Below are 27,778 nucleotides of genomic sequence, written 5' to 3'. Positions count from 1 at the left end.
ATGTTCTTACTTCATGCCAAAAAATGACAAGAAAACACTTCTTGTACATATACATATACATATATACATATATATGGAAACTATCAAAAATTAAAATACATATATATTTAACTCCTCAAACAGATTTATAAGGTTATTACATGTCAATAAAGCCACAATTAAGAAAATTAATATATAAAAAATTACTTAATGGAAATATAAAAATCCTATAAATCGATATGTGAAAATCATAAAATTAATTGTTTAATTAAAAATATTTTTTATCGAAATAAACCATAATTTTTTTTACATAGTATTTCATTCCTTTAATATGTTTAAGTTCTTCCCAATATTTCATTGTTTTTTATGTTTAAAATTATCAAAAATTAAAATTTGATAATTAAAATAAAAATTTAATAATATACTAACAGACCACACATGGTAGTTGACATTTCATTTTGTTAGTTTGTCCATTTTCATAGAAGCTTAATTTATTAATTTCAACATAGCTCATATATATTGAATATCACAATAAGTTATTTAGCTTTGACTGGTATCGTAGTACGTTATAGGCGCCTAGAACTGAACAGATAACAAGTCTGTCGGATTCATACATGCACACAACTCAATTATTATGCAGCCGAATTATTTAATGCAACTCTGATTGTTATCTTATCTCTGCATTACTCTCTCTATATAAGGGTGTCGAAATTCAGTTATGTTTCATAGCCATTCTCAACTTATATTCAAGAGAAGAAATTAGAGTATTAATTCCAAATGGAATCAACATCTCAATCCTTCTCTCACCCAAAACCTATTTCTTTGAAAGAAGAGCAACGTCGCTCAGCAAATTATCATCCAAGTATTTGGGACCCTTCCCTTATAAAATCCTTTACCACTCCTTACACGGTAAGTGCATTGCTAGAGAATTTTTCTTTTTCCTTTTTACTATGTTTTATATATGGTGTAGTGGTGCTTCCATTGTCCATATCTAATATTTTTCAATTTGTTGCCATGTTTTTTGCCAAAAAAAAAGAAGGCTATGATAAATGTATATATTGTGCATAGTTTGGTGCATTCATGATTATACTTTAAAGTGTTCTTCATAATTATTGAATTGTAAGTGTTGAATTCCGTTCATGATAAGGAAAGAACTTTTCTTTTTCACGAATTAAACTAAAATCTGTGAGTATCATTAGTTTGAATTAAAAAATCGAGAATGAGTAGTAATGTTATTTTATTTGACTTTTCAACTATATATTTGACTAATCACAAATAGCATTGGCGATATAAAAAAATAAAATTTTTAAAATATTTATTTTTTATAATAAATAGTTCGTGTGGAACAATCAAATCAAGCTAGTACATTAGCTTGGGAAAAAGAAATTAATTAATATTGTTTGCTAGTGGAATATACCACTCTAACGTATTTCAGCATACCATTATTATAACGTATTTTATCATTTGACTCAGTTGATTGGTGTATAATTTTTCTGTTCAAAGAGTAAATTCTGAATCTCATCACCTCAAAAAAAAAAAAAGTTTAGTTAACCATATTTGTTTTTGTTGTCTTATAGTATGAATTCCACGCTACTGAATTGAAAGAGCTGAAACAAAAAGCTGGAAAATTATTTGCCTCAACCAAAGATACTGCTGCCTTGTTAAAGCTAATAGACTCATTGCAGAGGCTTGGAGTGGCCTACCATTTTGAGAAACAGATTGAAGAGGCTTTGAATCAATTGCATTTTGATCAGAATGTCCCCAACGACCTTTCCACTGCTGCATTGCATTTTCGACTTCTACGAGAGCATGGTTATCCAGTTAGTGCAGGTGATCAGTTACCTTCTATTTTGCAAAATGAAGCGTCGAAATTCCAACCTCTTTGCTTCTTTCGAGCGTAGGCGGAATTAAAGGCCCAGTAGGGGCTCAAGCTCCTGCTGATGCCAAAAACTTTTTGAAATTTTATATTGATTGGTTTATTTATTGTTAAGATTAATATTAATTTTATCTGTTGTTATTGTCAAAGTAGGGATTACAATTTTAATAATAAATATTTTGAAAACTCGTTTTGATAATTAAATGAGAGATTAATAGTTGAATAATAATTTAGTTATGTGCATTGAAAAAAATGCCTTCAAAATATTTATAACAAGATTATTATGCAACATTTTTAAAATATGAAATGATAATTATAAAATTTTTAATAATTATTACTGGATACGAAAGTTTTAGTATTTATTATTATTATTATCATTGTTGTTGTTATTATTTTTTTCTTAATTTAATATACTTGAGTTAAGCCCCATTAGAGGTAAAACTTCTGGCTCTGTCACTGCATTTGAGGGTCTGAATCATTTCTATATTTTATTATGGTGAAAACAGAAGTTTTCCAGAAATTCAAAGGTGGAGATGGGAAATTCATGGATAGCATAAGTGGGGATGTTGAAGGGCTTTTGAGCTTGGAAGAAGCTTCATTCTTGGGAGTAAAAGGGGAAAAAATTCTTGAAGAAGCAAAGGGATTTACCAGTGAAAGTCTCAAGGCTTTACTAGGGAAACTTGACAAAGTTAAGGCTAAGCATGTTCAACAGTCGCTGGAGGTTCCACTTTATTGGAGGATGGAAAGGATTGAAGCACGAAACTTCATTGACTCCTACCAGAGGGATGATACAAAGAGCTCAGTTTTGCTTGAGTTGGCCAAGTTAGACTACAATCTTACCCAATCAGCTTACCAGAAAGAGCTGAAAGATCTAGCAGAGTAAGACTTAATCTATGGTTTCAAATTAAAGAAAATTAATTTTGAGTCACTTTTCTGTCGGTAAAGGCAGAAATCTGATTTACGGAAATATCGTTGATAATGATAATTTTAGTAACAGAAAATTTTCCTTGATAATTTTTCGTCTTTGAAAGCCTGTTTTCTTATATTATAATTAATCTATCGTTTAAAATTAAAGAAAATTAATTTTGAATCACTTTTCTAGCTTTCATTTAAAACGTAACATAAATTAAGACATAGGGTTAAGCTTAGTTTATAATTAACGGAAACAGGTGGTGGAGGGAATTGAACTTCCAGGAGAAGCTTAGTTTCAGCCGAGATCGATTGATGGAAATATATTTCTGGGCTACAGGGTTAAGCTTTGAGCCCCGATATGCCAAATGCAGGATATGCGCCACCAAATATGCATGCCTAGCAACAGTAGTTGATGACATTTATGACATATATGGATCTCTTGATGAACTTGAAAGTTTCACAAATGCAGTGATCGGGTATTGCATTCTTTAAATTTCAGTTTTTTTAGCTTGCTAGTGTGTGGTGTAAACAAATAAAACGTTTAACGAACAATTCGTCTATTTTTTTTATTTGTTAAGTTTAAGAAATTATTATAAATAATATTTTACAAATTAGAAATATAGCAATATTCATTCTTATTTGATTCATTTGTAAAAATTAATAATATTCAATGAATAGTTAATGAACCAATTCAGTTTCTGTTCATTTATTAAGTTTGTCAAACTATCACCAATAACATTTTATGATTTATTAATTAAATAAATAAATCACGAATATAGTAAAATTTGTTTATATTTAGTTCATTTACATTACATCCCTAAAATTGTGGTTATATCCCAATTGCTACAAAAATTGAGTCCTTGATTATCTGGTTTTCAACAGGTGGGACGTGAAGGCCGTCGAAGAACTTCCAGAGTACATGAAAGCAATGTTCTTGGCCATGTCCGACTTCACTAATGAGTTAGCCCATGAGACCTTGAAAGACCATGGCCTGGATGTTCTGCCCTACATCAAGGAACAGGTAACATTGATAGCCTAGAAATTAACAACAAAAAAATTCCCTATAACCTGTATTTTGTTGTTATTTGCAAATTGCAGTGGGCTATACTATGCAGAGCACATATCACAGAGGCCAGATGGTTTTATGGAGGTCACACTCCAACTTTTGATGAATATATAAAAAATGGATGGATATCAATTGGAAGTCTTGGAGGACTGGTTCTTCTTTGTTTTGTAGAGGCAAACTCCATAGTTGATCAATTTCCACATTATCTCGATGACTTTTCTCAATTATTTTACTGGTCATCCCTCATTACTCGACTCAGCGATGATCTGGGTACCTCCAAGGTATTATCATATGCATGTAGCCTGACGTAAAAAAGTTTCACAATATTTTGATTTAGTACAATTCTTAATCCTTCAAGCACATGAGCATTTGACTTAATAAAAAGAAATAAAAAAGCTACCTAACCACTATTTCATATTTTTGGTTTAAATTATTACTATCAAAGTCACGGACGAACAATTTTATCAATAATTCCTGACGGTTGTTTTATTTATCAATAAAATTTAATTACAGATTAATCTGATGTTAACGGAATTTTTCATTGGTAAATTCCATTATAGTTTTTAGTGACAATTTTGCATCAGTAAAAGGCTATTTTCTGTTAAATCCTATATGCTATATGTTTTTTTTTCTCTATTTTGAAGGTTGAGATGGAGAGAGGGGACATACCAAAAGCAGTGCAGAGTTACATGATTGAAAAAGGAGTGTCAGAAGAAGAAGCACGAGATCATGTGAAAAACATGATAAGCTATTCATGGAAGAAGATCAATGAGGAAATAGTTGACAAATCTTTCCCTCAAATTATTGTGAACTTATCAAAGAACATGGCTAGAACTGCACAATGCATGTACCAGCATGGAGATGGAGTCGGTACGTCCACTGGAGTGACTAAAGATTGTATTGTTTCATCCATCCTTAAGCCTATTCCCATGTAATAAGATTACGGAAATTGTTTTAGATGTTATATCGAGGGAGTATTTTTTTTTTAACACTTTTTGGCTGTAAAAGTGTTAAATATATTAGAATGTTGTTGTAGGAAATAAATGAATGTTATTACGGTCCTCAATGGGTGACCAAATGATAATATTTGTTATTAAACTTGGATTGTATTTTTCATCTATTCTTATATCCATTCCAATTTAATAAGGCATTTTTTTTTATTGAGCATTTGATTTGATGATAGAATCTCATATTTAAAAAATTAAGTTCAAATTTCCTTTCTTTTTTTTTTTCAAATACAAAGAATGTAGAGAGATATCAACCATAACCCGTATAAGACTAAAAATTTTACATTTTTTTAATAATTAATTTCAATAGATCAAAAAGATGATATTAAACTATTTTTTCTCTTTTTAATTTGTTTGTTTTATCCTTATATCTATTAAAATCAATAGATAAAAAAGTGTAAAACCCTTTTTTACACTAGTATAAATTGATCTTTTCTTAAAAAATATATTTTTATACTACTTGAATGTGATAAATACTATTAATCATGTGCCATTAGGGTATGTCAAGCGATGTACTAATAAAACATATGTGTAACAATGAGAAAAAAAAAAAAACTAAAATATGCGTTTTATTTTCTATTAATATATATTTATGTATATGTATTTTTATATCTTTATGAAACCTAAAGACATAATCTCAGATGTTGATATATGGCAAGATTCATTTCTTGAAATGTGGATTTTTATTTGATAGATTCTAAAAAAAAGTTCAAGGTCAAAAATTAGAAAAAAAATGTTGCAAGTTTAATAGGTTTTTAGGGATTTTTATGTTAAACTTTAACAATTATTTTGGTTTTTTTTTTTTTTTTGTAATTTTGATAAAATTATAAAAAGAGGTAAATTTTCTATTAAATTGGGAGAAACTATCAAATATATTGAAAGTTATAGTGTCAAATAATTTTTCTTAAATTAATTTTTCAACCTTTTAAATAATTTTAAAAAATTATCAAAAAATTTATACTTTTTATTTAATTCTCAAAAATTTAAAAAAAAATTCTCTAATAATTTTTGCCTCCACTTTTTGTTTTTCAAGATATGGTCTCACTTGTTGACATGTGACAAGGCCTCGTTAGCTGACGCGTAGTTTTACTCGACAAAGTTTTTTTTTTTAAATTACATTTTAATATGTTTCTTTCTAATTATAAAACCCCCCCCAAAAAAGAGGAAATGTATACACGAGAAAAAAGTCGTTATAGATTTGACTATTTTGTATTTTTCCAACGATCTCATCATTTTTTATCGGATGGAAACATGAATTAATTGCAGAGTAGGCCCTGAAGAAGGTAACAAAATTAGATGACAATGGCAACCTAACAACATGCAACATTTTACATCAACAATTCGGTTCTCATTTTGAACCAGTCCAATGAATAGACAATTTTGGTGACCAGGATTGCACAACAAATTCGCCGCTGCTATGGAAATTCAGGAACAAAACATGATCATTTTGAAGAATTATTAACAATCTTTGAGAGAGACCGTCAGCAACAACTGATCTCTCGGAATTTGAAGGACTAAATGTTATCAGAGAAGAAGTTAGATTGTCATATTGAAAAAAATGCACCTGCAATAAAAATAGCTCAAATCTCAGGCCGGTATCATATACTAAAGTATATACGGTGAAAGGTATAACTACAGCATTCAAGGCAGCAGTACTAAAGATCATAAATTTTTTAAAACCAGGAAGAATTTGTTAGATACTTTAGATTAACCAAAATGGGAGCCAGTTCAGTTATGCCTTTACTTCTAGCAGTACAGTCCGTGATTTTTCTATAACTTATTTGTGATATTATTACCCGGATGCTCGACATGGGAGGAATGAAACCCCCATGTCTTCTACTTCTGCAGTTTACATAACAATATCTTTCACAGAGCAATATAATTGTAGGTCATGGAAATTATTTTGATGTTAGGGGCTATCCACCATCTGTCAAAAGCTTCATATTTAGAGCTGCGATTACAAAGACTTGCTTCACTGCATACCTCCAACTTTCCCGTCAAATACACGATGATCAGCAGATAATGTCAGGTTCATTTTTGTCACAACTTCAGGCCTCTCAATCCCTGTGCAGGAATCCAATATATATAAATGCAAAATACTTTAAAGCATAAAGCGTATGGAAGCATAGTGCGTAAGGGGTAAACAGTTTACCATCACTTCCAACCATTGGCTCAACAAATTTGTTTCCTCTACCGACAGCAAGGATACCAATCTGCCAAAAATATAGGTGGGATTATAGCAGCTAACAATGTCCTGATCACTTTCTAATAGCAGCATTCTCAATATTGCCTTCAGGAACAAGCCTAGAGACAAACGATAAAAGAGTGGTTCTCCACTGTTTTCAAAGTGACTATTATCAATAAATAGAAAACCGAGAACTATGCATTTTCACATTTATTGCTTTAACTTTGTAAAAAAAAGTGGCATTAGACCAGCTACTTTTAACTTTTGAGGCCTGAACGCAACATATTATTCACAACTAAAGTCATGGACGGGCGAAGCTGAAGCTGAAGCTACATTAATGTTTGTTCAGTACAAGCAAGTGTTTGTGCGTCGGAGAGAGAGAACGAGAGCACATCTGGGGGATTTATAATTGCAGAAAAATGGTGGAGAGGAAACATTCCCAGAATTGAGATACTACAGAAAAATTACGAACAATTTCCCAATATTTCTTTCAACTATTAAAAAGGTAGTGGTGGAGAACTAATATCCCATACGTATATCATAATACCTGAATGTTCCTCCTCGAAATTCATTTGCTAAATGCTTCCCAGTCCGTAACTTTTCAGCTAGTTGCTTGACCTGAAGGTCAAGTTAAAGAGAAATAAGGATGATAAAACCAAAGAGAGAATGCAAATTAATGATTATTAAAATATTAACCGAAAAGAAACAGACCAAAAGAATGGTAAAACATGTAATTCTGAACTTACTGACCATCGTACCGAGGTTTTGATTAGTTAACATATTTAAAGAGGCAGACAAAAGGCAGTTTGTGTTCTGTTATTTCCCTAGATTTAAACAAGCTTAAAAGGCAGAGTACATAGGCAAACCTAATGATCTGGTGTAAAGTAACCAAAATTAAGAAAGCTCAAGCTTATGCTACGTCCGACGCGAGGTTGCTAGGCTTAAGACCGCAGTCGTGTCACTTACACTACAGAGTAGTGGAGCCAAACAAAGTTGTTAAAATCAAAAAAGGGTAGAGGTCAAAGATGAAAGTACCTGTGAGGAGATTGATGAAATGGTTTTCTGATCTGCATTTCTTACAATTGGAATCATTAAACCCTGCAATCTAAATAAAATAATATGAAACCCGTTCCTCTATAGAACCCGAGAACAACATCTTATTGGAAGCATACCTTCTCAGTAGCAACCGCAATTGATATGTCAACAGAATCACACAAAATTATTTCCCCTTTCTCAACATCCCAATAACCTGTAGTTATTGAAATAGCAAATTTTTTATTAGAAATAAGAAAAATAAAAGCAGTAAGAAGCAAAAAAAAAAAAAAAAGGTTTACCCTTCTTCCAGACTTTCAAACTTGAATATGGCTTTGTCTGTCTCTATTTGACATGTTACATTCAATCTGTTAGGTAAGCATCAATGATCAATAAATAAATCAGGATGACAGAATGAATCAATTTATTCACTACACCTTACCACAAGATTTTCATTTTTGAACAACCATCTTTAATTTACATCAAATTCAGATGTGAAGACCATACAACCTATAGCTACCATTAGTTTCTTATATAACTCACCTTATCTCCTTCTTTCTTCTTCCATTTTTTGCAATGTTACCTTGGCTCTACACATATGCAAGAAGCAACACAAGCTTCCCTGTTGGAATAAAGGGAGAAAGTCTATATCATAGTCAAATATTATGAGGCTTAGCATCCCAAAATATATTACCATTGTTGGAGACAAAGCAGGCATCCCCAGGACAGTATGTTCAGGAAGGTCTATAATAACAGAACTTAGTGATAAGCAAGGAACAAATCTTTGGCCAATATCATAATGAAAGAAAACAAGTAAAACCTAACAACCACGAAAAATGATAGAAAATATTTACCCTTTTAATAAGTAGACTTGAATCTGGGACCTACTCTAACCCGTCTCCACACTTTTATAGCCAGCTTAAGGCCCATCAGCCACTAATGCATTATGAGACCACAAAATCTATTTAACATATGAAACCAAGAGGTGATACATTCCAATTTGAATCACTGACATTTTATATGTAAGCTGAAGAATATAAGTAAATAGATTTTCAAATAGGTCTTGCACAAAGATAATGTATTGATTCCGCATTATGTAACTTGTATTCATCCTTAGACAGAGCTGTGGCAAACATGAAAACCTACTTATAACCTAAAGTAGGACCACATAATTCTATCTATAACCTAAATTAGGACCAAATAATTCTATGGCCATGTATTATGTATATCACTGAGGCTAGGCAGTTAAGTGCTCTTCAACCAAGCAGATTTATAACTACTAGTAAATCTAGAATAATGAACCATACATAAGAATCCTTGTATCCATAAAATCAAATATTGTAGTTAAACTTGCTTTTCGAATTTCTACTGCTCAACAAGCACAATTGTTTATGATGAACAAAACATCGATGTTTCTTACTTCAACTGATACAAAAAATTTCATAAGAGTTTAGCAATGTAATAGCTCCTTGCCTAGATAAATACCCCTGAGTATGTATGAACACATGAAACCGATGCCCCAGCATTTGCCTAGTGCTATGTTATGACTGTAGTACAAGACATTTATCCACAGCCAATAAGTGCTATCATTAGACTCTAATTAATATTTAGACTTGAAAAAAGATATATAACATAATATATATATATATATAGAGAGAGAGAGAGAGAGATCAAACAAAGGCAAGCTATTCTATATAGTAGGCAAATTTTTTATGACCGAGATACCTGGCATAAGATCATCCTGACTTTGCTGGCGGTTTGAAATAGAAAAGAATGAAAAAGTAAGCAAGTCACTAAGAGCCTCTCGGACAAGACTTTGAAAACTAGATGGGCATTTAGGAAGAGGGAAATGTTTAATGGTGTCTTTGGATGAGGCATTTGGAGTTTGGGTAAAAATAAGAGAGAATTTCAAAATTTATGAGGAATTTCAAGATGAAATTTAACCACCTCAAATTCTCTCTTAAAATTCCACCTAAAGAGGTGGTTTTCAAAATTCCTCCAAATCTCCCATCACTTCATTGCATATGGCCCACCTTACAAAACTCAAAAAATAAAATATCATTTTGTTTAACTCTAGTAAAAATTTTTCTATTTTTTCATAATATTAATAATATCTATATATTTTTACAAATTTAATGATACCAATATTATATATTTTTGTATATATGTATTTATTTTTCTTTTATATTATTTTTTATTTCCTCAAATTCCAACAGAATAAATTTTCTTTTAAAATATTTATCTAAACAAAATAATTACAAATACTAAAATTTTAAAATGATGTATTTTAAAATATCTTTTTTTTTAATTCTTCAAAATTGTAAAATTCCTCGTCCAAACACACTGTAAAAGTAAAATGTCATACACCTGCAGATGAGAATTGCCGAACTCCAATTTGCAACTTCAAAATCACATAAAATCAGAAACCAAGCTTATCCTAGAAAAGTGCAAGTTATAATTAAATACCAACCTCGAGCATTGATGAAGTAATGTATATTCCAATTACGGTGCATAAAGAATTTGGCCTGCTATGAAGGGAAAAAGCTGGTAAGATTCAGAAAGTAAGCACCCAGCTACGTTTGTCCAAATAAAGGCATAATAAACTAACTTGAATCAACTTCGATGTATCAGCATCATTTAGACAAAATTGTATTGGTTTTGGGTTGCAAAAGCAAGAAGGGGAAAACAACACTGGCCAAGCTCAAACTTCACTTAAAAGTTTTATCCCTTGATGTTTCATTGGTTTAAAATTGTGTTACACAAGAAACAAAAAAGGTCCTATTGCAATTGCAGAGACAATGAGTAAAGGTGTTAACGGAGGTACATGAAGATTAACAAACATTGAATAAATGAGTAATGAATCATGTAAAGCAGTCGTAACAAAATCTACTACTGATAAATAGGAAGTCAAAGGAGAAAACCTTAAGCAAGATCCATTCCAGTCCTTCAAAGGGCTTTCAAAATTTGTACTGCTGCAGCAGCAAATCAGTTGATAACAAACATTCTGAGCATAGAAATAAATGAAAAAAAAAAGAGAAAAATACCCAGAAAGTGATCTTGGGGAGGCGTAGAAAGAGAGAAAACGAGCTCTAAAGAGAGATGGAGCGGCTCTTGAGAAAATTGGGTTTCTAAGCCGTGAAAGCGCCATTGAAAGTGCTCTGAGAAAAAACAAAGTGTGAGAAGAAAGATCTTTGATTTTATTTGATTTACAGTTTCATCAAAGAAGAAGGTTTTGGGTGTTTATTTCTTCACTAATCGATTTAAAAGAAGGAAAAAAAAATAGTTCATTTCTTTAGATCGAAAATGGCTGCGCCAAAGTGCATATCGAACCACAAGACTACGACTACACAAAAATATCCGTTAGTTTTGCAAATTTGAGTTTTAAGAAATGTGTTTTTGAAAAATTTTTATAATTTTTTTGAAAAAATAGGTTTTTTATTAATTAAAATGAATGAAAAATATTTTTTGTTATTAGACTGTTATTAGATTTTTTATAAATAGTATTTAAATAATTAATATTAAAAATTAATTATATTTTAATAATATTTAATATTATATTTTCATATTAATATTAAAAACTAAAACTATTTATATTTTTATATTAATACTTTAAATATTTAAAATAATATTATTAATTTATATAATTATATGAAAATACTCATATTTAGTAGTAAAATATTAAAAATATTTATAATATTAAAATAATAATATTTCATATTGAAAGTATCTATTATTAAATTATAACAAAAATATTATTTATTTATGTTTATTATTCAAATAGTAATATAAAGACATTAGTAAACAAAATATAAAAATAATATACTCTAAATTAAAAATATTAAGAAATAATAAAAAATATTTATCTTATTAATATAATTATATTATTATATTAAATAATAAAAATTATATTAAAATAATAAAAATATTATTTATATTAAAATAATAATATAATACTATTTATTAGTGAAATGTTAAAAATATTTATGTGTAATACTATACAAAATGGAAATATTCAAAATTAAAATATTAAAAGGCTTTTAATATTAATATTTTTTATTAAAATTAATTGAAAATATTTTTTATTAATATAATTATATTTTACGTCGAATCAAATCAAGTTCAAGTTTAAAATATCATATTCAAAATCTAATTTGAGTACAATTATAAAACATTTAAAATTAAAATATTATAAAACTTTTAATATTAATATTTTAAATTTTTTAAGTAAAATTAAATAAATATAATTTTATTAATATAATAATATTTTATGCTGAGTAAAATTAAGCTTAAGTTTAAAAATTATACTCAAAATCCGGCTGGAGCATAATTATGATTACAAACTTGATAAATAGTCTTATTCATAGGTAATTAATTTTTAGAAATTGTTTTCCCGTTTCAAAAGGAAAAGAAAATTTTGAAAAAATAATTTCATTTTTTGTTAATCAGTAAGTTATTTTTTATTGATTGATTAATTTTCTATAAAACAAACATAAAAAAATATATAAAAATTATTTTTCAAAAATTATTTTCCATGAAACAATTAGAACTTAATTTTTAATCATTAATAATGATAAGTAATTTAGAAAGAATGGAACTTTAAAAGAGTTTTAAAAATTTTCATTTATGTTGGCTTTGCATTTCAAAGCCCAGCCTAATGGGCAAACAACATTGGCACGTCCACACCACCTAGCTACTATTGTCTTGGGTTTGAAAAGAATATATAGGCGCAGGAAATTTCATTTTTATATGTTTAAAAATATATTAAAAAATACATATTAAAATTTAATAAAATCATATATGAGTTTAATAAAATAAAAATATATATTTTATACTTTAATGTTAATACGAATTGTGACATTTAATTTTTTTATAAAATATAATATAAATATATAAATTATCAATATGTTATACAACATAAATATAGAATTATCAAATCTATCAAAAACCATTCCTTCTATTACTATTTCACTAGTTTTTTCGTCCATAGAAGAGGGGACTCACCTTGGTTCATACCTATCTTGACCCTAATATCTCTCATAGAGCCTCACATTAGTGAAGAATTGGACATGCTTTTTATTTTCAACCTAAAATGCATATCCATTAGGTGGGAAAAAAAAAAGTCATGATTTATAAGCCCCAAACCACCGCTGCCGAACCAATTTGGGATTCGTGACATTACCAATTACCAAACCATTCCCTTTTTTATTTTATTTGAGAGATAATTAGAACATGCTTTTTAAATAGAAATTTTGTATCAACCATTAAATTAAATCAAATGTTCGATTATATATATATATATATTGTTTATATATATATGAGAAATTATTTTATACACGTTTGATTAAATTCTTAGGTTTCATGAATTAAAAAATCATTATATATTTTTTGAAATATATTAATAAAAATTTTAAAAAAAGTAATATAACAAAAAATACATGTTCTTTTTTCAATTTTGCAGAGTTTAAAAAATTTACGGACTGTTTATATAATCAAACTATTTTTTATTGGTTAAAAATACAATTTCTAATTTGGATTTGTCCACTTTAAATTTTAAAATAAAATATTGAAATTTATGGGATAAATGAAGTAAACTATACTATTTTCATATGTGCAAAAAATATATTTTTACATTTCTACTCAACTATGATATTCAAAGGAAGAAGAAAGTTGTCATTGTATATGTGTGTGTATATATATATATATATATATATATATAGATATATAATCTATAGTTATATCTATATTTATAACAATATAATAATATAAAGGGCAAATCTTGTCATTCCAAAATCTATCACGTACTATTTTATATCATTATATTTTAACAAGTAACATATCCACGTAAGACATGATCAAAACATTGTGTGTTATAATTGGGTAATCAAAATTAAAATTTTTTAAAAATTAGGTGCAAAAAAGTAATTTACTCAAAATTGTAATGTTTTGAAGTTTTTTTTTTTTTTTTTTGTTCTCTGTAATGACTTGGTAGAATGTTTATTGAATAAATGCCCTTAAAAATATAATATATGTTCCAGCTATTTCCATTTGGTTTTTTAGAAAGTATTTTTTAATTAGTTCACTAAAATATTGGGTAAAGCAAATGAAAAAATAAGCAAAAATGAAAAAAAAAAAAAAGGGAAATAGGGAAGACAAAGTATTTTTATGGTAAAAGAACTAAAATAAATAAATAAATAAATAATAATAATAATAAATATATTTAAATTTGGTAAATATTAATATACTTTAATGACAAAAGACTTACACTAATATGAGAAAATAAGATATATTGTGCATTGATTATCTAATTTTTCAAAAATTTTTGTTTAGGTCACTCAAAATTATTAAAAAAAAAAAAAATGTTTTGATCTCCTCTACCTGGGTATGCTATCTAACTAAGGTATAATGGTGGGAATGTCGAGTGACAACATCAATTATTTTTTAATGGTTAAGTAATAAAAAATAATAACATTTATAAATACTGTTGAGTAGAAAGTTATCTTGATTATCAAAATAAAAAATCTCAAGAAAAATAAATAAAAATAATTTTCTTTACTTTGAAATCAATTTGCACAGTTTCGATTAGAGCCATGAGGTATTAAATATTGTTTAATTATTGCTTTGGGTTTCACAAAACTTTCTCCAACAAACAAAATATATATGTTTATTCAAAAATTACTTGAAATAGCTTCATTAATAGTTTTAAAAACGGAGAATTTGGAAATAGAATCAGAAATACACAAATCATGAATTATAAAGCATAATTAATTAATTATCAATCAACTACAAAGCAAAAGTTGTTGTATACGAAAATAAACATGGGCAAAATATGTATAATTTATCCACCAAAAGAAATAATCAAGGGCAAATAAATGAGCAGAGAAAATAAATCAAACCAACCATGTACAAAGAAAAAGAAAAAAGAAGAGGGAGGCAACAATTTACATGAAAAACACTTCCAAAAGAGGAACCTTTAGTGAGAGGAGCAATCCGAAATAATTTTCTAAATTGTTAAGCTTTTAGTGAGAAGAGTTTTCATATTAATTATTCAAAGTTATTGAAAACAAAACATAAAAAGGAAAAAATTGTAAAAAAAGTTAAAAAGTTCAAAAAATCTAAAATAAATAAAAAAAAGGAAAAAGACTTGAAATCATTGGTAGTAACAATATTGTTATCTTTGTCATATTCCTGATTATTAGTAATATACAAAGAAAAATAACTATAAATATTTAATTTTATCCGAGATAATTAAAGTAATTTAGAGTTTCAATTTATATTGAATTAAAGGTAATTTTACCATAATTTTACATTTTAATTAGGATGACTTGGACTCATTTAATTTGGATTCATTTGAGCTTATTAGATCTATCATTTGGGCTTGGGTTTATTATTGATTAAATTTTAGTTCAATCACAATTTTGGATCATTTGAGCTTAGAAGCTCAAAATAGAGAAAAAGCTCATAAGGAGATTTTTTTCTTCTTTTTTCTTTTTTTTCCTCTATATATAAAAAAGATAAAAGATAAAAAACCAAAAGTAAAAAAAAAAAACAAAAGGCCTAAAGCTTGGACTAGTATGGAAGCCTTCCTCCAAATTGTTGCCCTAATTCCAACTCTCTAATTTTTTAACTCCCATAATTTACCCCAATCACCTCTAGCACAACTTGATAAAATACTTTGTAATCCAAATTTGGCTAGCAATGCAAAACTTAAAAAACAGCATTGTTGCTTCCATCTTGTATGCCATAACAATTCAAGAACTCCAATTACCTTTTTAAACCTAATCAATTTTCTATCCATATCCTAATGGCAACATGAAACAGAGATGGCTTCTAATAAAATCCAAAGCAATTTGAGTGGGATACACACATGACATAACCTAGGCAATTCATTAAAAAAAATCCTAATAGCATAATCTGCCTTTACAAAAAATCCACCTACCCAAACCTCCAAAATCACCATTACCAGTATAATCCATCCAATACCAACACCATCCATTAACTTCAACACTCTACTTACATCACCAGCCATCATTGACCACTAGTTGAACCACCCTATCAAAACCTGAAACACAAAATCCCTACCACCATGAACCCTTATCACCACAACCGCTAAGCCTATAGCATCCACCAAATCCCCACATCATCACCCCACAAACACGTACAACACCCAAAAAGCAACACTAGACTTGTCTTCATTCCCACTTTAACCCTTTACACCACAAAACCTTAACACCAATTCCATTACAGCCCCTTGCCTCCACTAAAATCGAACCCAACTCCAGTCACCTGAGACCTCTTTCACTAACACATTGACCAATTGTCACCAACAATCAACCCAATCACAACCTAAAAAGCCTAAAACAAAAATAAAAAAAATCCCTTTTATCTTCTTTTTCGACAATAAAAAATCACACCCAAAAGATCCTTTGTTTCTCTTTTTCTAACTTCGAAAATAAGATAAAAAATCAAAACAAAAAGCAACAACCTCATTGGTCACCTTGAGTAAGCAACAATCAAAAAAGAAAATATATATAACAAGAAAAGAGATAAAGAAGTCAGGTTTTTAAGTAGGATTTTTACTAATAAGGGAAATGGAAGTCACTGCCGATGGTTAAGAGAGTTTGAACGATGGTAAGGGTTTTTAGAGTATCGACTGTTAAGTTTATTTTTGGGGATTTACTTTGGTGAAAATTTAATTGAGAATGGAAGAAAAAAAAGATGAGGCTTGAGTTTCAACAAAAAAAGAGAGAAAGCAAAGAAGTAAAAAAAAAAAAAAAAGAGAAGAGGAATGCTGAAACTGGTGATCGCCAATGGTTATTAGAGGTAATGTCGGCATTTGATTGGAAGGATGAGATAAAAGGGGCATTCAATTAAAGACAAGAATGGTAGCTGGTGAAGAAGAAAGAAAAAATAGAAAGAGAGTAAGGGAAAGAATAAGGTTTAGAAGGAAAAGGATGAAATAATAAGTATAAGGAAAAATAAAGTTGAAAAAAATGGAAAAAAGCTACCAACCAATTCCAACCGAATGAACTAGAATCCAGTATTGACCCAACCAAATTTAGTCCAAGCCTAGTCCAAGACTCCATTAAAGCTAGGCCCTCTTTTTCTTTTGGTTCACCTTGGGTTCAAGCCCAAGAATCCTATTTGGTATATTTTCTATTATTTCTTTTTATTTTGTTATGTTATTATGTGTACTTGTTTTCTTTATGTTTTAAATACTCTTTAATATAAATTTGCTTATGGATTATTGAAGTTGTAAAATAAAATAAAATTTTTAATAAAAAATAATAATAATTTTTTGATTTAATAATGACTTTCTTTAAAAATGGAGTTTTAGAAATAAAAATAAGAAAATATTTCTAAATAAAAATAATTTGAAAATTTTGCCTAGATATTGGAAGAAATTTAAATGTTTGTTTTACCAAGAAATGTTATCTTTATTTTAAAAGATTATTATAAGATTTTTAAACAAATGATCGATTTTTCTAAATTTCACCTAAATATTGAGAAACTAAGAAAATTTTCCATCACTAAAAATTTTTATTTCTAAATATTTTATTAAAGAGAGAAAAAAAGATGTAAAAATGAAATATTAGAAAAGACTGAAATAAAATTGATTATTTGCATTGTGTGATTTTCATTTGTATCATTTATTTCCTATTGCATTACATGCATTGTACTTGTTGATAATAAATGTGAAGTGGTAAAATAAAAATTAAAAAACATAATTTTTAGAAGTAAATAACTAATATTCCAAAGTAAAAATAATTTTTTGGACTCTTCTTACATATTTAGGTTTTTTCAACAATTGTTCTTTATAAAAAAATGTTATGTCAAATTTTAAAGGTTCTTATAAAAACCCAAAGTGGAGAAATATTTTGTAAAATTTTGCCAAAATATTTAAGAATTTTAGAAATATTTTTTAAAACTAAAGATTTTCATTTTATTCCTAAACAAAATGTTTTAAAAAAATTTTACAAAAATAAATAAAATTAAAAAAATATTTTAAATATTAAAATTAAGACCAATTTTTTTATCAATACCAAAGGATAATATGTGATTAATTTGTATCTTTTTTAAACCGGATGCTATGAGATGCTAATACTTTTTTCACGCATAATCTAACTCTCAAATCCATCTCTAATTTTAATGATCAAAATTATTTTTTTATAAACTTTAAACTAGTTTTTTTAGGTTTTAAATATTGGCGACAATTGTCTATTTTGATTTTAAAATTTTGTCCAAGTAGTTGGATTTCTTAACCTGTATGTTATGACAACTATGATAAAATAAATAATCAATCAAATAAAACCTAAAAAATACTTTGTTAACTTAATTTGGAGTTTTAATTATGATCACATGTAAAGTAGCACCTTGAACACTAGTGTTTTATTAAAAGAAACTATTAAAACTTTGAAAAATTATTTTAAAAACACACACATATGCGCGTGCACACACACACACATATAACTATAGATTAAAAGAATCCCCTAAAGATTATCATGTTAACACCTGTTTAATATTTAAAAAGATTACCCTTAATCAATAATAATTTATGTTATTATGTTATTAAAACTAATCCTATTTTTCTGTGATCCAAAAATTAGAAGAAAAAAAAATCTAAAATAATCATTAAAAAAACAGCTTTTATAATCTCAAAAGAAAAAAAAATGCAAATCTAAATACAAAATAAAAAAATAAAAATATTTAAAAAACAAAATAAATTCAAACACATACAAAAAATCATCAAAAAATTTTCTCAGCCTCTGTTGCTTCAAATCACAACACCAAAAAATTCAAATAATAATAAAAAAAAGACAGCAACAAAAATCATCAATAAAAAATAGAAAATGAGGCTTTTAGGCTTAGACAGATTTCAAAAAAAAAAAAAAAGGAACGGGAAAGTCAGTTGCAACAAAAGTAATAATGAAAAACACCACAAGCAACCATATTATGAAAGCAAATTTGAACTTTAAAAAAATTAAAAATTTTCAGGGACTTTCACTTAGATCTACATTTTTTGTAAAGATTTTGAAAATTCTAAACTGATTAAAATAATAGAAGGCTTGATAGATAAAGGGAAAATATAAAGAGAGAAACGTAAATAGCAATGGTAACAGCATCCTCATATCAAAATCTAGATAGATGAAAAATATAAAGAGAAAGATAAAAGATAAAAAGAGAAGAAAAAGAGCAAAATGAAACCAAGAACCCTAAGTTTAGGAATTTACATACAAACCAAAATATCAATAGCAGCAGGCAAAAAAAGAGATGTAAAGGAAAGTTGGGCTAATTTAAGTGAACCTAACTTGAATTAGCTTTGAGCCTATCAAATTTGGGCTAGGCAATAATAATTTAAACATTTGTTAGCCCATTTTTTTTATTTTTTGTTTATTTAATTTTAATTTTGTGCATAAGTTAAATTTATCAAATTATTTAAAAATGACATAAAAATAAACTTGTTTGAAAATAGTAAATAATAAAATAATTAATTTTTTGGTCAAGAATAATAAAATAATTATTTCAATAATAAAAACAATAATTTTTGTATAATTAAATAAATATTATAATAAGTTTTATTAAATAAAATTTGATTTTAAAATAATTAAAAACAAATAAAAAATACAGATATTATCAATTGATAATATTCAAAAAATTTAAATTTAAATTATCTAATGAATTAATTATATATACTTTTTATTAAAATAATAACTTAAATAATTTATATTTTAAAATAAAAAATAACTCTAAACAAAGCTAGAGGCGAACACTAGTGTTTGTATCTATATATATCTATATAAATACTATATATATATATGTATGTATGTATTAGAAAAGAAGTGTTTGGCCTAGTTTATTCCAGAGTTTTTTTCTATAAAAATATAAATAAAATGTTTGATTTTTAAAATTTTAAAGTTATTAATTGAAGCTTATTTGGCTTTTTTAAACGATGTTATAAATTAAAACATTTTAAAAAATATTGTTGTATAATAACAAATACTTTTCTAAGTTTTTTTTACATTCTCATTTGTAAATAATTTATAAAATAATAAGAAAGCATTATTTCACATACATATTTTTTCCTTGATCCAAATCTTTTATTAATTGCATTTATTTTTTTAATTTCTTATTAATAAAACATATCTTTGTTTTATTTATTTGTTTGCCTTATAAAGTTAAAACTTTTAATTTTTATTTAATAAAATCTATAAAAATATTATTAAATAGGTTTCTTAGGTTTTAGAGATTTTTGGCATTATGTTTATCAAATACTATTTTAACAGTTCTTACAAAAAACTTCAACCAAACCAAACAAACTTTAGATATAGTTTTGAAAAATAAGTGATATTGTAAAGCAAGGACCAAAAATCTAGAATTACATGCGACAAAATTCTCAATGTGGATGTGGAGATTTTTTTTTTCTTTTTCCAATTTTCATAATTTTTGTTATGTTTAAAATTTTTCTCAAATTAACATTAATTATTAATTTTTCAAATAGTATAATAAAATTATTAAATTAAATACATTAAAAAAAGAAAAGAAAAGAAAATAAACTTAATTGTCATATTGGCAAATTAGTTGTGCGAACACATAATACTAGTAATTAGACTTGTCTATGGGCTGAATTGGGTTAGAATCGAGCCTGACCTATATAAAGTATTAACAAATTTCAAGCTTGTTTAGACTCAATCCGGCCCAAAATATGACTTCATTTTGTTGCTCAAGCCAAACTCATTTTTAAAAGATGCTTATGACCACCTATATTTATTTTTTAAATAAAAAATAAAAATAATTTTTGTAATAAATATTAATTATGATAAAATAAATAATCAACAAATTAAAGCTTAAAAAATATTTTGTTAACTTAATTTGGTGATAATTTTTGTAATAAATATTAACTATGATAAAATAAATAATCAACAAAGTAAAGCCTAAAAAATATTTTGTTAACTTAATTTGGTGTTTGAATGTATATAGGCATGGGATATTAATGTATAGATATATGTTATTTATTTATTTATTTATTTTTATGTAATATAAATACAAAAATTATATAATAATTATTTGGGTTAGTAGGGTTCAGGCGTCAAACTTTACGTCCAAGGCATGGCACATTTTGTAAATAAGCCTAAAATTTAGGTTTAAACTTCATTTAATGAGTTAAAATTCATTTTGAATCCCTCTCAAATTTTGAGTGGACTTTTAGACTCAAACAGCAATGTAATTTAAAAATTTAACTCATTTAGTTCATGCAGCTATCCTTAAAATGTGGCATCCAATAAGTCTAAAATTTAAATCTCAATGCTTACATATCAATCAAAAATTTAAATCTCAATACTTGCATTTCATTTCCCAATCTTTATGTGCGAAATTTTTTATATATAAAAAAGCATCTTTTTAAGAAAAAAATTAAAAGTACTATCTTTTTTATAATAAAGATTTTAATTTGCCTTACCTTAAGAAAAAAATTGTTAGAAATTAGAAGCTTTTACACCCAACCTCAACTACTTAATTACCTATCTAATGTATGATAACAAAATGATTTGCGTTGATGCAGGAGAAAAGCGAGAAGATTGATTGATCCTTGCATTTGGTAGCTTTAATTCTTCACTAAAATTTCTTGGTCTGCTTTGACTTTGACATGTATGAAACCAAGACCACTTGATTGATCCTTGCGTTTAGAAAACGATCATTAGCTTTCCTGACTTCAAATTTTCTAAGTTTGCTTTGATGTTTGTGGAAAGCAAGATGACTTGGATTGATCCAAGGCCTAGCACTTAGAACACTGCCGCTTTTGATGAATTAAAAAGACAAAAGTTTCATCGTTATGCATTTTCGACCGAGTAGGTTTATAATTTATCCTTCTTTGGTCTCTCTCATGGTGAAAGAATTGCTTGCACAGTTTTGGATTACATCAATCACTTCTTTGATATGTGGTATTATCAAAAACTTGTCTTAGGATTGAATTGAAACTAATACTCCATATGTCCCAAAATCTCTATATCCTTATTTGAATTTGTGTAGATATTAAGAAAAAAAATTGTGGTAAAAATAAGTGAGCCTAAACAATGTTCATATGGCACAAAAAAAAGATTTTATTGTATTTTAAAATTTTAAAATTATTTTTTTAAATATTTAATATTATTGATGATCAATTATCCTAGAGGCAAACAATAGTGTGTATATTTAAGTAAAGAACTGTTTGGCCTAGATTATTCGAGAGTTTTTTGCTGTAAAAATATCAATAAAATGTTTGACTTTCAAAATTTTTTTAAACGATGTTATAAATTAAAATTTTTTCAAAAGTGTTATTATACAATAACAAATATTTTTTAAAGTTCTTTTACATTCTCATTTGTAAATAATTCATAAAATAATAAGAACACATTATTTCACATACATATTTTTCTTTGATCCAAAATTTTCATTAATTTCATTTATTTTTTAATTTCTAATTAACAAAATATAGCTTTGTTTTATTTATTTGTTCACCTTATAAAGTTAAACCTTTTAATTTTTATTTAATAAAAATCTATAAAAAAATATTATTAAATATGTTTTTTTTATGTTTTAGAGATTTTTTGCGTTATGTTTATCAAATACTATTTTAACACTTCTTACCAAAAAAATTAAAAAAAAAGCTTCAATCAAAACAAACAAATTTTAAATATTGTTTTGAAAAATAAGTGATATTGTAAAGCAAGGACAAAAAATCTAATATTACATGTGACAAAATTCTCAATGGGGGCAATGGAGATTTTTTTTTTCGTTTTCCAGTTTTAATAATTTTTTTGATATTTAATTTGTTTTGCAAATTAACATTAATATTAATTTTTCAAATAGTATAATAAAATTATTAAATTAAATACATTAAGTACATTAGAAAGAGAAAAAGAAATATAGACTCAACTGCCATTTTGGCAAATTAACTGTGCAAATACATAATACTAATAATTAAATCCTCAAGTCGGGTAAGATTTGGGTCTGGTCTAGATAAAGTATTAATAAGTTTGAAGCTTGCCTAGACTCAAACCGGCCCAAAATATGACCTCATTTTGCTGCTCAGGCCTAATTCATTTTTAAAAGATGCCTAGGATTGCCTATATTTTATTTTTTTAAAATAAAAAATAAAAATAAGTTTTGTAATAAATATTAACTATGATCAAATAAATAATCAACAAAGTAGAGCCTCAAAAATATTTTGTTAACCTAATTTGGTGTTTAAATGTAATTAGTATATATAGGCATGGGATATTAATATACACATATATATTATTTAATTATTTGTTATTTGTTATTTTTTATGTAGTATAAATATAAAAAATATATAATAATTATTCGAATTAAGTATGGCTTAAGACTTAAACTTCATATCCAAGGCATATCACATTTTTTAAATAGGCTTAAATTTTAGATCCAAGCTCATTTAACAACCTTAAAATTCATGTCAAAACCCTTCCAAATTTCAAGTAGATTTTCGGGCTCAAGCAGGTGGCTTGATCAATGTAACTTAAAAGTTTAACTCATTTAATTCATATAATTATTTTTAAGAAGTGACATTCAATAGGCCTAAAGTTTAAATCTCAATACTTGCATGCCTTTTTCCAATCTCTGGGTTATGAAATTTTTTATAAATGAAAAAACTTCTTTTAAAGTAAAAATTAAAAGTATTATCTTTTTTATAATAAAGATATTAATTTGCCTTACCTTAAGAAAAAAAAATTATTAGAAATTATAAGCTTTTACACCCAACCTCAACTACTTAATTACCTATCTAATGTATGATAACAAAAATGATTTGCTTTGATCCAGGAGAAAAGCGAGAAGACTGATTGTTACTGGCATTTGGTAGCTTTAAGTCTTCACCTAATATTTCTTAGTCTGCTTTGACGTGTATGAAACCAAGACCACTTGATTGATCCTTGCGTTTAGAAAACGATCATTAGCTTTCCTGACTTAAAATTTCTTAGTTTGCTTTAATGTTTGTGGAAAGCAAGATGACTTGGATTGATCCAAGGCCTAGCACTTAGAACACTGCTGCTTTTGATGAATTAAAAAGGCAAAAGTTTCATCGTTATGCACATTTCGACCGAGTAGTTTTATAATTTATCCTTCTTTTGTCTCTTTCATGGTGAAAGAATTGTTTGCACAGTTTTGGATTACACCAATACGGTTTTGACATGTGGTATTATCATAAACTAATACTCCATATGTCCCAAAATCACTCTATCCTTGTTTTAATTTGTGTAGATATTAAAACAAAAAATTGTGGTAAAAATAAGTGAGCCAAAACAATGTTCATAAAAAAAAAAGAATTTATTGTATTTTAAAAATTTAGAATTATTTTTTTAAATATCTAATATTGTCGATGATCAATTATCCTAATATAATCTATAGAAATATAAATACAAAAGAATGACCGACTGCATATCTGTTACAAACGAGATAGGGCTCTGTGGTGTAAAACGTGGAGTTAAGGAATATTAGTTAGGTCTCAAAAAGTATACAAGTCCAATGAATACAAGAAAAAGAGACAAAGATACATTAGTTTTAGCGATGCTTTGTAAAAGGAGATCAAAAGCAAATTAAAGGGCCCAAAATCAAAAGCTTGATTCATTTTATTTATTGTGAAGACCAAGACCAACCCAGAACGACTATCCTCTCGAAATTTAATCCTGCAATTTCATCAATTCCCACAGCCATGAATATGATGCAAATGAGTTAATTTTTCTCAACTTAATTTCCTCACAAATTATTTTATGAATATTTTCGTAATTATTTTAAAAAATCTTCATTTCTGAAAATAAGTTTTTGACTCTCCTCATAAACCAATTTCACTTAGAGAAATTTCAGAAAAGTTGGCACGCCAACTTTCCTTAAAATTCCCTTTTACAAAAGGTTTCATAAATTAAATTAATTTAACTTTAAATTAAAAATTCCAAATAATTATATTTATTCATCAAAGTGAAATTTTGTATAAAATTCAAAAAATGATAAATTAGGTTCGTCCAACTATGAAAATTATATTTGTGCATTGGTGAAAAGTTAAATATATTTGCCAAATGTTAAGCATCTTATAGGAAATGGTTTTGCTTTATATGTATACTAATATTTGAGGCACCCATTATTCAGGTGAAGTAATAAACAATAATTATAACTTTTATATTACTGCTAAAAGAGAAAAATATATATAGTTATTTCAAAATGTAAAATAAAGAAAAAATAGGAATGTAACTCGTGTATAGTTTTGTAATAGAGAAAAAATAGAGAGTAAGTTTAAAAAGAACTGGAATTAAATCAGATTTAAAAAAATGTAAACACTTAAATATCCTTGTTAATTTATATTTTATTATTGCATTATGAAGTTTATTTTTTTCAATTCTCCTATTTGTTGCTGTTGCTGTAGTCATGTTTAGTAGGAATTTTATAAATACCAATCTTATACACATGCAATATATGAATCGAATAAAAATAATTTTATAATTTAAAAAAGGTTAAAATAATATTATATATGGTTTTCTGAAAATATGAATGAGAAAAAAATAAAAATAACTTATTAAAACTGTTGTTGAGAAAAAAAAAAATAGAACAACTCATTGAAATTGTTATTAAAATAGGAAAAAAATAGGTATTTTTTTTAACTATCCCGATAAAATTGATGCCACTTGACTTATGATACGAAACTCAGCTAAAGATTTTATAAATGTATTAAATTGTGACACATCCACTATGTGGATAAAAATTATTAATTAAGAAATAAAAATGATGGTAAAAAAGTTTGTTTTAGTTTAAAAATATAAATACATAGATATTCCTAAATATATATTATTATTGTAATTTAACTTTGGATTTAAAGTAAATTTATCAACTTGGTTTTTGATTCTTGATAAAAAATAAATTAGTATTTGATTAAATTATGACACCGACTCAATCAATCCCTTTAATATTAGTGTAAATATATATATATATATATTCACAATTTTGCTTTAAAAATAAATTTAAGATTTTATTTAGCAAAAAAAATCAAAGATTCTATTGTATTCTGGTAACATTATTATTACCTTTGAAAAAAATTTCTACAATATCATAATCCATCATCTATCATAAATTGACATCTTGGCCAATTTTATGGGTACTCTTTGACATTTTGTTAGAAAAATTGAGAGTTGTATTTTGGACTTATTTTAAGACGTTGGATAAATTTTTTTATTTGGCTTTATATTTAAGGTCTTATTATGTTTTTTTTATTATTTTATAAATATAAAATCATCCATTATATTTTTATTTATTTGATGTCTTAATTTTAAATTTTTATAATTTAATTTATCTCTTCGTTATGTTTATTTAAGCTAGGGTGCTTTGATATTAATTAAATATTAATTTGAGATTATTAGTATTATAAATAGATTGTGTTTGTTAATTTATTTATGTTTTAATTATCTATAAAAATGATTAAAATTATCATCATTCCATGTAATTGGCATTTATATGTTGAGTGTTTAAGTGATAAAAAAAGTAAAAAAATAAAAAATAAAAACCGATAGCTAATAAGTTTTCAAAATTGAAATCTTGTATTTTATAAAGGATCAAGCTGCAATTTAAGAAGAAACAAAGAATTTAATATGTTGAGATTCAAATTTCAAAATTATTAAATATCATCTCCTAAAAATAAGTTAAACCCTTAATTCAAACTTGAAGTCTTTTCATTATTTGTTAAAAATTTCAACAGCATTAACTATGGGCTAATCATCTATCTATTAATATAATTAATTTTACTCATGTACTATTACTTTTGGGAGTGTCACGTGTCACACGCTCATCCTTTTTTTTTATTTTATCTGTTTTTAAAAATATTTAATAAATTTTTTAAATGCTAAAAAATATAGTTTTTAAGATTTATTCTTTTATATATGGGATCCATTTATATAAAAAGTTTTCTTTTTTAACCTTTTTTGCTTTTCTCTTTTTATATTTCTATAAATATTTAATATATATTTTTTTAGATTTTATTTTTTTGTATGGAACCAGTTGATACCAAGAGTGCCACATTTTTTTCACCTTTTACATGTTTTTTAATATATTTAATAAATAATGTTTTTATAATTTAATTTTTTAGACCCACTTTATATCAATAGTATTTCATGTGTCAAGTTATTTGATTTTTTTTTCACTTTTTCTATTTTTTTCTATTTACTTTTTTAAATTTTTTATATTTAATAAATATTTTTAAATATTTTTTATATTTCTAATCTCAAAATTATTGGATACCACATCGTAAGAATATGCTAAACTCTTGATTCAAACTTGAAGTCTTTCCATTATTTGTAAAAAATTTCAATAGCATTAACCATTGAACTAATAATCTATCTATCTATATAGTTAATTTTACTCATATCGATCACCTTTGGGCGTGTCACATGTCACATGCTTATTTTTGTCCTTTTTTTTCTATTTTTTTTACTTTATCTTCTTTATTAAATATTTAATAATTTTAAATGCTAAAAAATATAATTTTTTAGATTTTATTCTTTTTTATATGGAATCCATTTATATATCAACTTTTCTTTTTTTGCTTTTCTTTTTTTTAACCTTTTTTGTTTTTCCTTATTTATATATCTATAAATATTTAATAGATATTTTTAAAATTTTTTTATATGGAACCCACTTGATACTAAGAGTGCCGCCTGTTTTTTTTTTTTTTTTTACTTTTTTTTTATTTTTTA

At 26.3% G+C, this 27,778-nt stretch overlaps 1 protein-coding gene and 1 long non-coding RNA gene across 3 annotated transcripts; one reads left to right on the top strand and one right to left on the bottom strand.

Annotated features, from left to right (window-relative positions):
- The first annotated feature begins 410 nt into the window (after positions 1 to 410).
- LOC149515793 (putative terpene synthase 9) lies at positions 411 to 4,907 on the top strand. The gene is made up of 7 exons (XM_089741665.1): positions 411 to 888; positions 1,557 to 1,809; positions 2,362 to 2,734; positions 3,025 to 3,243; positions 3,650 to 3,788; positions 3,866 to 4,114; positions 4,478 to 4,907. Exons 1-7 carry the CDS (start codon positions 757 to 759, stop codon positions 4,766 to 4,768), a joined length of 1,656 nt encoding a protein of 551 aa, XP_089597791.1. The 5' UTR covers positions 411 to 756; the 3' UTR covers positions 4,769 to 4,907.
- Positions 4,908 to 6,166: 1,259 nt separating this feature from the next.
- LOC149515792 (uncharacterized) lies at positions 6,167 to 11,377 on the bottom strand. Of its 2 annotated transcripts, XR_016326028.1 has the most exons (9): positions 10,979 to 11,377; positions 10,528 to 10,585; positions 8,601 to 8,679; positions 8,360 to 8,425; positions 8,198 to 8,274; positions 8,061 to 8,123; positions 7,573 to 7,643; positions 6,993 to 7,053; positions 6,167 to 6,904 (listed from the first exon to the last, which is right to left on the bottom strand). It is a non-coding gene; the product is annotated as an uncharacterized LOC149515792 (long non-coding RNA). The 2 variants fall into 2 exon arrangements; XR_016326027.1 differs by lacking the exons at positions 10,528 to 10,585; positions 10,979 to 11,377 and having other exon boundaries at positions 6,171 to 6,904; positions 8,601 to 10,080.
- Positions 11,378 to 27,778: the final 16,401 nt, after the last annotated feature.

Source organism: Durio zibethinus, chromosome 12 (assembly GCF_047325235.1).
Source record: "Durio zibethinus cultivar Kanyao isolate XHJ-2024 chromosome 12, ASM4732523v1, whole genome shotgun sequence".
NCBI classification, from domain to species: Eukaryota; Viridiplantae; Streptophyta; class Magnoliopsida; order Malvales; family Malvaceae; genus Durio; species Durio zibethinus.
The sequence above is the reverse complement of the archived record's forward strand: the minus strand, read 5'-3'. Positions and strand labels throughout refer to the sequence as shown.

Coding starts and splice junctions, on each gene's coding strand:
- LOC149515793 (XM_089741665.1), top strand. CDS start 757: ATGGAATCAACATCTCAATCCTTCTCTCACCCAAAACCTATTTCTTTG. Junction 1,810..2,361: donor TGGTTATCCAGTTAGTGCAG/GTGATCAGTTAC, acceptor TGGTGAAAACAG/AAGTTTTCCAGAAATTCAAA. Junction 3,789..3,865: donor TGCCCTACATCAAGGAACAG/GTAACATTGATA, acceptor TGCAAATTGCAG/TGGGCTATACTATGCAGAGC.